The sequence below is a fragment of the Leptosomus discolor genome, chromosome 4 (assembly GCF_034619465.1).
Source record: "Leptosomus discolor isolate bLepDis1 chromosome 4, bLepDis1.hap2, whole genome shotgun sequence".
Lineage (NCBI taxonomy): Eukaryota > Metazoa > Chordata > Aves > Leptosomiformes > Leptosomidae > Leptosomus > Leptosomus discolor.
The window spans coordinates 48,417,281-48,429,781 of record NC_141394.1 but is presented as its reverse complement, the minus strand read 5'-3'; the positions used below and the strand labels follow the sequence as shown (position 1 = coordinate 48,429,781).

The 12,501-nt window shown below is 36.9% G+C and overlaps 1 protein-coding gene across 5 annotated transcripts in view; it reads left to right on the top strand.

The window, feature by feature from the left end:
- The window catches only part of FAT1 (FAT atypical cadherin 1), a 100,868-nt gene that overhangs the window by 44,857 nt on the left and 43,510 nt on the right, over nucleotides 1-12,501 (top strand). For 4 of the 5 annotated variants that reach the window (XM_009960419.2, XM_009960420.2, XM_086464093.1 and 1 more), the window contains exons 3-5: nucleotides 3,330-3,391; nucleotides 8,326-8,655; nucleotides 9,186-9,396. In XM_009960419.2, coding sequence (XP_009958721.2) covers nucleotides 3,330-3,391; nucleotides 8,326-8,655; nucleotides 9,186-9,396 — 603 coding nt within the window. Of the gene's footprint in view, nucleotides 1-3,329; nucleotides 3,392-8,325; nucleotides 8,656-9,185; nucleotides 9,397-11,551; nucleotides 11,621-12,501 lie in introns of all 5 variants that reach the window. The other variant, XM_086464091.1, reaches the window with a different exon arrangement.

Below are 12,501 nucleotides of genomic sequence, written 5' to 3'. Positions count from 1 at the left end.
AACTGTTACAGAAATGAGAGTGAGCTCAATCTAAAAAGTTTGAGAACTTTTGGTGTCAGTAGAAAAAGCAGAGTGGTGGCTTTAGTTGCAGGAAGCTGACTTATATTAGGTCCAAAGATTGTCCCCAACCCTCTTAATGTGCAGTCATAAAAGCCACACTGCATAGGAACACTACACTCGACCTTATTATCACGGCCTTAATTCAGAAAAGCTCTTCAACTGATGAAATTTATCACTGCAGCATTGAGTACGTTGTAATATAGAAAAACTTGGAAAAAGGGGAAACATTTTGTGATTGCCATAATCAAACCTTTTACAGTCTTTAGGCTGTAGTGAAACACTTCACTGAAGCTAAATTTTCACTTAGGAAAGTGGCTAGCAGTAAAGAGTTAAGTAAAAAGAATGTCATGCATGTGTGTGTGATTCTAAATCCAGAAGTGTTACATTTCCTTTGTTGGCATTAGTTTCTGCTGAATATACAGGATATATATGGTGAAGACTAAACCCTTCTGTTGTTGAAGTGTTTTAACAGAAATGTGGCATGCTTGGTTGAAAAGACTGGAAATTTTAACAGGTCAAAGCATATATGTTTTGTTCTTACCAGATATTTTTCTGCTTATCTGGTTGAGTTGTATTGACCAACTTCATTAACAGAAGTTATATCTGGAATTAGACTTGCTTTAACAAACAGTAGTATGTAGAGTGGTGGTACGTGATAGAACTCTGTCTGGAGTGCTTGCAGCAAAAGTGTTTGGTTTGGGTTTGTTTTTTTTTTTTGCCCAAAAGTATTAGTTGGCATTTATTAGTGGTAGCTCCAGTCTTAATGGCTCTTGATGGGGGGGGGGGGAAATGGATAGGAAGCTGCTGAAAGGTGCCATCTTTCTGCTCTCGTGTGTTGGCAATTCTCTAGTTGCTGCTGCTGTGAGAGATGGAATCTAATATTGTCAGAGGGTATCAACCGAATATTGAATATTCAGAGGAACGCAAGCATACTGAGATAGTTCTGCTGGAATTACTTTATTCTTTCTGTGCTTTTTGAGATCCTCTCCATTCTCAATCCAGCTATTCAACATCCCATTCCTTTAGCGGCTGTGCTGAAATTTCCTTTTCCCTTGCAACTGCGGTGAGTCTCAGGGGATTGATGCTTCATGGGAGGGCTTGTGCTGGCTTTCTCCAGAGATACTTCATAGAAAGAGGTATTTAGGAGAGCTCGTGTTTCTTGAAGTCACCTGCTAGTCTGTTCGCTCGAGGGAAGCAGATGAAGCATCGTCTCTGCCATTTGTTCACTACCAATTAACGGTTCTGTGCTATTCCCCATAGAGCCTGTGAAAAGAAAAGGTGTGGCTTGACCAGCCTCAGCCAGGAAATTAGGAGAGCTTTATTTAGAATATGTGACAATAAATATTTTCAGTTGTCTTTGTTCACAGCTCTGTAGTCTCTATGGGAATATATTACCTCAAGGAGGTTAATACAGAGTTGTCATCCTTCCTTCCCCCACCGTGCCCCACATTCACGGTACTAATGCAATATTTTTTCCTTGCTCTTTGTTTTTTATTTTCTTTTCCGCTTTCTTTGTAATTAAGGGCAATTACTTCATAACATCAAAAGATGCATACTAATAATAACATGCATATCTTCTATGTGTTGTACAGACATAAAAAGATAAAGTAGGAGAAGATGATAGATCTTCAAGTCTAGAATACTAAGTATATAATGGATTTGATATAATGGCAAGCCAAATTGCTGGAAAAACGAGGGCAGATTTGACCATAATTGAAACAGCCAATATTTCCACTATTTTCTGAAGAATAGTTGTTTGAACATTTGACAGCTGTAATATTGCCTTCTATAGTTTTTTTTTCATATTCTTTAGTACAGACTGCCTATTTTATTGTATATGTAGACTACAACTGTATTTTGACAGGAGCATTGAGTAGCTATGCATGGGTGGTATACAATTCTGTTTCTATTGGCCTTTCTCTTTTAAGTTAAATTGAAATCTTTATTCCTCTTCTTACTTATATGCTCTTTTTTTGTCAGCTGTGAGAAAAAACTTGAAGGCTTTTTTTATTGTAGCAGATCAACCCTGAAAACTTTATAAATGGATTTTGATTTTGCTTATAAGATGTCTTATTAATAAAAAGCTTACGCTATAGTTAGAAAAAGGAACATGAAGTGTGCATCCTGTGTTTTGATCTCTGTTTTGTCCTTAATTGGGTAATTGCATCCTTGTTTTTTGGTTTGACAATTAACGATCAAGGTGACAGTGCTTTCCGGTCACTGTAAAAAGCTGCGATAGTTGGGTAAAAGGTCTCATCACATTGCAGCGTCTTCTGTATCTAGCATATGCTGGATTCTTGCTGCAGAGAATATGGGGTGCTTTGGCCAGTAGTGGCTTAAGTTGGGCAAATCCAAATCTTTGTGTTTGCTCCATGAAAAGGCAAGTTGGGTCTAGCAGGATTTACTAGCACAGGCTCAGTGCCATGTGAACACAGCGATGGTGTTCCAGGGGCCAACTTGTACCTGTAAACAGGTTAATGGCTTTTGTTGCAGCAAAGAAACCGAGTTACCTCTTGTGTCTGCATCTATGGCGCTGTTAACCCACACCATAGCAAACCATTCAACTATAACTGAGAGCTGACTAAATTCACTTTTCATGAAACTCAATAGTTTAAATTTTGTGCCTGCTGTTAGGGAGAATTAATTCAAGTAAGATACTTTTGTATTTAGATTTCACTGTCTTTTTGTCACCTCTTACTCTGACTTTCTTCGTTTAAAGAAAAGCTCATCATGCCTTCCTAATCTTGCATGAAAGGTGTATCAAACTCTTGCAACAAAATCTAGCATCATGTGTCAAAAACTTGTGCTTATTCTCTGCTGTTGCCAACAGCAACTGTTTAACTCCTTGTCATTGACAAATGAAGCAAACACAGATTGCTTTGGTTTCCACCATTAATGCATCTCTTCAGGTCATCCTTCTTCTGTTATTATCAGTAAAAATACAAATAGGTGTTTCTCCTGAAGACCTAGGTAATTATTCAAATAATGTGTGTAAGCACCCTCTGAAAACAAGACTTCATCTGAGAATTACATATGTCACTCCTGTCAGAAGCATGACATGCACAGTTGTGTTGGAAAATTGAACTATGTCTGTGTTAAGGTCTACAACAGCTTCACTTTTCAATTGCAAAGCATGTTTTCACGGCCCATAAGGACTGGAAACGCCTCACCCCTGAAACTGTGTGTATCAGTAACTACTGGTTTAACTTAACCTTCATTCAATTTATTTTCTTGGAAGGATCTGATTAATTATTCTTTTATGTTTATAGGTCTAATTACAACCACATCTAGAAAACTAGATCGAGAGCAGCAGGGAGAGCACATACTGGAGGTAAATAATTTCTTTAGTTCTCTGAAAAACAGTGACTGTAAGTTCGTTGCTCTTTTGCAGAGAGTGAAGTTTACCATACTTGATTACTTTATGAAGTATTTGGAGAACCGGATTTCAGAAGTAATTTGCTTTCATGTTCATTATAGTGCAATGCAGAAAACTACCTATCTTATAAACAGTGTGTTGGGACTTTTTCATAAGAAAAGACTTAAGATACTGATAGAAGGCAATTTTTTTGGTTTTATATCTGTAAACCAAGATTTTTCTTTCAAACAATGCAAAGGCATGATTGTTAAAAGGAGGAGTGCGATTCCTGTTTTTTTGAATCTTCGTATGTAATTGGAATAGCTATTTCAGCCTGCCCTTTGCTGAATATAGGCCTCTGAAAAAGAAGTGAAGAATCTTTTTTTTTAACATTGAGGATACAAACAGATTGTGAGTAGACCTTTTTTCTGCATAACATTTATCAATCACGTAGGTAGATGAGTTGCAATATATGCATTGTGGAGTTGGAGGCCAAGAGCATGAAATTCATGACATAGTTTTTTTATTTAGCTACATTTAACTGATTGCCTGAAATTTATGTAATAGCTATTCTCATCCTCTGTCAAACAACATGAAAAAGCACCCATAGACAACTGTGAGTCTTCCAGTTTCGTGATGTGTTCATGCAGTGGGACAGCATTGTACTTTGCCTGCAATGAAGACTTAATATTCACAGTGATACTTACATACTAAGATTTATCTGGAACCTTTATTGTGCCTCTGCTGCTGCATTATAGATAGAAGATTGCAATGTGAATCGACAAAACTGAACGTTAAAGCTAGAGAAGCAAGCCTGGATTTACTCAAAACTTGTGAGATCTGTAGAAAGGTTTTCTAACAGGAATGCAAGGACTGCATATTCTTGGAGGTGAATGTGTTCCTTGATAGCCAAACTATCCTTTTGCAGAACTCCAGCGTACATGCAGTCTTCCTGGCCCTTTTCAATCCCTTTGGTGCATTGCAAGGTGGATTAATGCAGCTTTTGGACCAAATTTTTATCAGTATTTTCGTTTGTTTCAGCTTGGGAAAGAATGCTTTTCACCTAAGTAGCAATAGGGTGGAATTTGCTCTGCATTGTGTTTCTAGTAGTAATAGTAGCAAAGTTAATTAAGTGGCAGATCTGATTTAATACTAGGCACGTTTTTCCTGTAAATCGCAAAGTCATTATATTAATCTTTTTCAATTGCCTCCTTAAATCTGCTTGTGTCCGTTTCCCAAAGCACTTCATGTCAGTTATCTTATTTCTTGACCACTGCTATGTTTATTGGTTGTGAGATTGATATCTCATTACTTTTACTCCTATGCATATTATGTTGGCTTTTGTATTAGATTTATACAGTAAATAAAATGAGCTGTGGATCATTCTCTGACCCTGAGGCCACCTGGCACAGTATGGCTTTGATTGCTTATATCTTATCCCTGGAACAGGGTGGCTGTGTCCAAGGTGCCTCTTGAGAATTGTGCCTAAATTGGGTGAATTCTCAGGCTGCAGCTAGGGAATGTGTGGAAGTGTGCTACTTGTTCTGGCCAAAACTTATGCCAGAGATCACACTAGCAGTGTAATGTTATGGGTAGTTACCTTCTAGCAGTCATACCTGCTAGTTTAACCTTAAGTTATAACAAGATAGCATGTACAGAACTCAGTTGTTTTTCTTTTTAAGGTAACAGTTGCATACAACAGTACAAAACCTTCTGGTTTCAGCATTTGCTGTAAAGATAGCAGATTAAGCTGTTTGCTCTTTTGTTTGGAATATTGGTTATTGCCTGCTGCTATCATTTATAATTCTTCTTTCTTCCTTCATTTTGAATCCCAGCCTGTTGTTAAGATTTTAAATAAAAGTCTGCGAAGTATCCAACTGAAGAACTGTTAACTACAGAGGGATACTGACAGACAGCACAGCCCAAAATAGCAGTTTTCCCATTTGTTAGTTTTATGTTTACAACTTTGAAAATAGGTTGGAAAGAAAGGCAGAAATGCACAGAATGGTGTGCAATATTATGAGCCAAGTGCTAAGCATCTGGCTAATTAATTGAGCATTGAAATGCTGGATGGGTTGGTGGATTTATTCCTTGTTTGCTGTTAAATTTGATCCTTGATTGCACTCCTGCTTGCACATTAGTAATTAATATGCCCCATTTTTTTATTCCCAGCTTGTAACTATTTTCTCAGTCCAATTGGCACTTTTTATGCAATTATTTTAGGTTAGCTTTATGTTATTCTCTCATATCTTGATATTTTGTTTGTTATGTCAGTAATGCTTTCAAAACTGATGTTGCATTCAAATCAAACTAGATTTTCCTCAGATTTGCCATTTTTTTTCTGCTTGGCTCAGGGTAATGCTAATTTTATGTTAACAGAGAAGTTATTCTGTACCCCTTGGAGTTTCCTGTTTTGGGATGTTTTGGGGTGGGTTGTTTTTTTTTGTGAACTGAAAGATATGTGGTGATGTTCCAATACAAGTACTAAAGGGAACAGATACTCATGTATGTGTAAATCTTACCATCTGCTAGAGATGAGTATGAATATTTGCATTTCATGTTGCATTTCGTGTGCTTTGTTGTGGTTAATCACTTTACTCACACTTTTTCATTTCTATCATGCTTGCAAGTTATACCACATTTCATTTGTATTTCTATACTTTTTTCCTAAAATAGATGAGAAACAGGAAAAAAAAAAAGAATATCTGATCATGTCTTCATTCATGTCAATGTAAATTAACTTTTTCATCAAGGATTCCATACTAGACTTCCATTAGTATTAATTTCATTATTTTATATCCATATTACCTTTGAATCCTTATGTTTCTCCATAGTCAGATTTCCCAGGGCATCCTAAGAACCGGTGAAGGAATTCTTGAAGAAAAACACTTGTTCTCCCCAAATTGTGGGGTGAGCTTGTTTGAACTGGAATATCATCTATCAACCTATGATGTGCAGGGGTTTTTGTTTGGGTTAAGGGGGGGAGGGTGTTGTTCTTAAACACCCTCCATAGCACTGATCTTAGAAACATAGAATCATTTAGATTGGAAAAGACATTTAAGATCATAGGGTCCAACCATGTATCTTCTCTATAATGTTTTCACGTTATAGGGAATATACAGTGCTACTGCAGTGACTGACTTCTATACGGAGCTTCCTCCCAGCAAAGACTTGTATCTTCCTTGCGAACTCAAAACCAAAATAAGACTGTAGTGTGTAACACATTTCCCATAGAATTTGTTAGAAACATTGGGTGTTTGATTTATTTTATTTTGCGTTCCTCTACAGCTTTGACAAGTATCCAAGAGAATTAGATGAGCATGTCTTAGTTTATCAGTTTCCTCTAATTACAGCAGAGCTGGCACAGGAGACCCTCAGACATCCCTGTGTGTTTCTGTGTAATAATAAGGAAGGTAAATTAAGTCAAGGGAGGTGTTTTTAAAGGAAGGAAAAAAAAAAAAAAAGAGTGAGAAAAAGAAAATGAAGGGGAGACCATAGAAAGGCTGAGCAAGAGTGCTGCACCAGGTCATAAAATTTTTCTTAAGATGAGAGGCACAGGGATTAAAGTTCTACAGCTAAAACCAAAACCAACCCAACATCAAAGAGAAATAAGGAAAAGAGCATGAAGGATTGACAAAGAAAAAAAAAAAGTCTTTACCCATCATTATTTCTTATGTATTTAATGCCATTTTTTTGGAAAACATCCCCTTCAGAAACTGAGATTTAGCGAAACTGCTAGAGGTCAGGTAATACTGTTATCAGTGAAAAATTTGTATTTGTTTTAAATGCTTTATGTAATGGCAGCTGAACTCTCCCTTGCAAATGCCTGGTGTCTGCTGAGCCTGTTAGCTTTTATGTGGATGGCAGGGTGCAGCCAGAAAATGATGGGCCTGATTCTGTAACTCTTCTACTAACTGAGCTCTTACAGGAAGCAGGAACATAAACCCCATATCTTTTTCTTCTTCAAAATAGATGCTGAAGTAATTTGCATATGCTCATTTTTACTCCTTATTAGCCAATAAAGGAATTTAAATAGGTAAGAGTTAAGGTAATAAGGTAAGATTCCTATAAATGAACTAAGTTTTTCCATCAGTTTGATCCTTTTCCAGTAGATAAGGATTTTTTTCTGTTTTCTGACTTCAAGTTAACATAACTCTTACTGTATTTTTGTTCACTACCCGTGCCAATAACATCAGATCAGTCCTAGAATTGATTTTGTAGAAGATTTCATACTCATTTCATGGCTTTTTAGTAGAAATTTTGACTACTACTGGAAGAGCAGACTTGGTTTAATTCCCCATTTCATGTAGTCTATGAAATAGATTGTTGTGTGTCTTCCTTAAAAAGCAATTTTTTAAGCTGCTTTCAAACAAGATAGTGATTTTTATATCTTAAAATATAGGGGATTTTTAGTGCATAGGCCTGTCAAATTCTGAAACTTTCATTCATTGAGAGAATGCAAAAGGTGCATTCTCATGAATTGCATATTTTGAGGTGTAATATCGAATTATTAAATCAAAAAGTTGCAAGGAAACACTAGGTTGAAAGTATATTAAGATATTCTTCCAGTGAAGCTGTTGTCAGAGATGCTATACTTGTGTGCAGTTCCTGTACGCAATATTTCAGTTGCAATGCTGCAAAATAGTGAAATAGATTTAATATGTATCTACCTACTCCTATGTGCCATACATCAAGCATCACAATATTAAGATAGTAGCTGAATAAATTTGTAGTGCCTTTGGTAAATATTCACCAAATAGGTTTACACAATGGTGTTTAAGTAACTGAAGTCAAGGAATTACTTCACAGTTTCTATGGGCAGTTGTAGGAAAATCTGGTTTAAGAAAAGCACTGTTGGAAGGACCATGATTGAATTGAGCGCTAACCCATATCCTTTTTAATAAAAACAGGTAACAGTAACAGACAACGGTATTCCTGCAAAATCGACAATCACACGGGTGATTGTGAAGGTCTTAGATGAGAATGACAATAAGCCTCAGTTCTTGCAAAAGTTCTACAAAATCCGTCTTCCAGAGCGTGGTAAGCCAGAACGAGAGAGAGCTGCTAGGAGAGAGCCGATCTATCGAGTTATTGCTGCAGATAAAGATGAAGGCCCCAATGCAGAGATCTCTTACAGCATTGAAGATGGTGATGAACATGGCAAATTCTTTATTGAACCAAAAACTGGAGTGGTTTCATCAAAGAAATTTTCTGCGGCAAGGGACTATGATATCCTTTCAGTGAGTCAAAATCTTGTGTATCATGAATACGTGAAGTGTTCTTTTATCTGTATTCTTATCACTTCTTCAGTAGCTGGCAGATGGGTGACTGGAGTGTCTGAAGGAAGAATGCTTCAGCAAATCTGGATGTATTGTTTTGTGTGCTCGTTTGTTTTTGGGTTTTTTTTGTTAAATGATGATTTCAGATGTTTATATTGAGAAAGTGAATCAAGAAGCTGCTGTTCTTTTCCAGAACTTGACAGATAATGAACATGATGAGGGAACATAAATAATCAATTTGACTTTCTTTCAGGAAGAAAGCAAAATAAAGTGAATTTATTGTAACAGTTTGTGCTGCTATCAGGTGCTGCATACTTTTTCTCCATTTGCTGCCCAGATAATGAAGGGCAAGTGGCACTTTGAGAGACACTTAACCTTTTTGGATATATCTCACACAAGCAAACATGCTTGGAGCTTATTACTACTTCTCCATTTATGTGACATAATGATTTATGTGATCCTGTAGCCTAACAGATGTGTCTGTTTCATAGATTAAAGCTGTAGATAATGGTCGTCCACAAAAATCGTCAACTACACGGCTTCACATAGAATGGATTCCAAAGCCTGTCCCACCCACAGAGCCCATTTATTTTGAGGAAGCATTTTTCTCTTTTACGGTGATGGAAAGTGACCCTGTTGCTCACATGATTGGTGTAATAGCTGTTGAACCTCTTGGAACACCACTTTGGTTTGACATAACGGGTAAGGATGCCTTGAGGGCTTTTATTATTAGAAACAAATGCATGGAGTACGAGATACTGGAGGGCTCATTGCAGCTTCGTTTCTTAATCACTCTTCTAAATAATGCAGAGTTTTGGCATTCTTTAGCTGTAGATGTGTTGAGGTTTTTTCCTTCCCTTACTTCATTATACAGCAAAATGACTTAAATTTTTATCAATGCCACTATATATAAAAGATTAAAATTACATTGCGAAATACTGTGTTGCAGTTTTGGAAATGGCTTATGAATAATGTGTCAGTGAAATTAAAACTAATAAATTCAGTCTCATAGAGTGTAGGATAGGGAAAGAAATAAAACGCCAGTTTTCTACAAGTGAGGATAGTACACCGAAAGAGAGATTATACTGTTCACATTATTTCTTGTCCTCTGGGCTGCTTCTCAGTTTGCTCTCCCTTATTTCAGTACTGAAAGGAAAGCTTATAATGTTCCTAACCCCAGCAAACTTCTTGTACCTGTTCTTACTGCTATATCTTACCTTAGACTCTGCCATTGAAAGGGGAATTCTAATCAGTAACATGACTATATGTTGATGCTGTGGTGACAAAATTAATAGTACATCTTAATTTTGGACTTACTCACTAGACCTATGAGCACCAGGAATACAGAGTGTTTGCTGTTTAGCTGATACTAAAAACAAGTTCTGTCATGTGCTACGTGCTTTACAATCAAGGAGAATAGTACAGCCTTGTTGCAGGAGAGGTATCTTGTAGTGAACTGTTTCTGGTCTTAAGATAGCCCTATCAGATTGGAATTTTTCCACCACATTCCCAAGAGAGAGAAGGATCTTTTTCACCTTGTTTAGTACTGAAAATTTTAGCCGTGTAATCATGGTGTTAACTCATTGGGGAAAGCATTTTTTTGAATTCTTTCCTTAAACTTTCTTTATTTTAAAGGTCTGTTTTGCTAGTATGTATTTCCTAAGAGATGCTGAGAACAGCAATAGTTAAAAGTTTGTAAAAGTGATACATGCAGCAGGAATATATAACTGCCAAATACTTGAGGGTGTTCTCAGAAAAATTTCAAACACATGAGAGTAGATGCAACTCTTTCCTAGATGCATGCTTCATGTGTGAACAACCTGTGATGATATTGATAGTCATTGCTACTATATTACATACTTACATAGAATTTTTTAATGGTTCTTTCTAATGTATTCTGGAAAAAAATGATTTCTTTCCAAATAGATCATAGTTGAATAAAAAGTGTTTGCATTTAGACAAACTGAGGGGTTAGAGATCTGTACAGCTGTGTAGAGGGAGTACAGAGTTCAAGATGCCTTATTGCATCCTCACAGGGGCAAAGCTCACTGCATTAGAGGTGTTTTTTGAACTGAGGCTGCTCTTTTACTGTTCTCCCAGACATATACGCACATAGACATGAGAGTAGACAAGCAGAAAATATGAAAGTAGCTTAAGTGAGCAGCCAAGATGAGAAAGTTCCACATGCGCCAATCCAAACAGGGTTATCCAGCCAGCAGCAAACAGAAAAGGAAAGATTAAGAAAGGGATATTGTCAGAAAAAGGTGAGTTGGTTCATGGAGATGAAAGAGAGTAGAGAGGAGAGGCCTCAGAAGTCTTGAGAGTTTCCACAGAGTACAGCAGTAGCATTTCCTGGGGTCTTTTCTTAACAAAATCTGTTAATTAGATTGAGGAAGCACTTTTCTGTTGTTGTTTTTAGTTTGCTTCGACTGCTGTGCACTCTGAACAGTGGATACATCTGAATAGAATTCTGATTATAGTATTATTTTGATTTGCTCCTTCTAAGTGTGCAGCACAGTTTGGACGTTTACAGAATTTTTATTGTATGCTTAACACAGAAAACAGGTTATCTTTTCCTGCTATTTTTAGAAAGACCTATACAGAAAACTCCAAGGGGAAAGAGCAGAACTTGTCCATGCACTGTAAAAGAAACCATTTTATTTTGACTGTTTTCTTAGTAAAAGTGTTTTGGAAAGTTTGGTGTGTGATCATATTGTGAAGTTATCAGCTACTCTTACAGGTGGTCACTTTACTGCCCTCTTTTACTGTTTCTAATAGCATGAATTAATTTGATTGACAGCTTTCCTTTATGTTCTGTGCTTGCTTTCCATGCTTTCTTTCTTTTTGGCTGAGCCAGGAGACAAGCTTGCTAGTGAAGTATTTTACATCTTTCAGATGGCTTGTGACCTGAACTGTACAGCAGAAGGTATCTGCTGAGATCACATAATTTATTACCAGATTATGAGATCTGAAATGAAAGCGTACATTTATAAAATATTTATTTTATTAACCCTTCGGAAATCAAAGTGCTCACAGTTGCATTTGTGACAGGTTCGTTTTTGTTTTGTTTTGTCATCATTACATTTGTACAGCATCAATTCAGAGCATCTAGTTTTGGCTTTGGCCAAAACTGTTGCTGTTACACTTTCAGTGTACCAGATGCAGAAGTTTGGGTTGAGTTCTGCTTCAGCGGAATACCAGATATCACCAATACTACAAAAATTAGGCAAGGCCTTTGTGATTTCCTTGATAAAGAAGAAAATAAAATTGGTTAAAGAGCTTGCCCTTGTATCAGGGAAACAGAATGAATAGATTCATGCGCATTCACCCTACTCTTTCCTTAAAATGGAGATGGCTTCATTGAGACATCTGAGAAAATGGTATCACATGCCAGCTATAGAAGAAAAGCTGGAAGCTCACTTTCTGAAGGTGACATCTTGCAAAAAGCCTATAAAAAATAATTTCATGCACACCTGTTTAAAAAAAAAAAAAGATGCTGCCTTTCGTGCTGTCCAGTCTATATCCATTCATGTGATTCAGAAACTGCTGCTGGGCCAGTAAGAGTAGTTGGCTTTCAGTGAAACTAGAAAAATTACATTATCTTTGTCATTATTAAATACCTGAAATCCGGTGAAGCAGAATCCAGCCCATCTTTCCTGCACTGATATGTCTGTCATGCAATGGAACCTTCCAAAGGTGAAATGCTTTTTATGTGAGTGGGGGCCCATTTGAGTGTTTAGTGTTCTTTCTTGGATTAAGTATAAATTTGCAGCCTTTGGAACTTCACCCTCTCACTTCTAGCCTTGG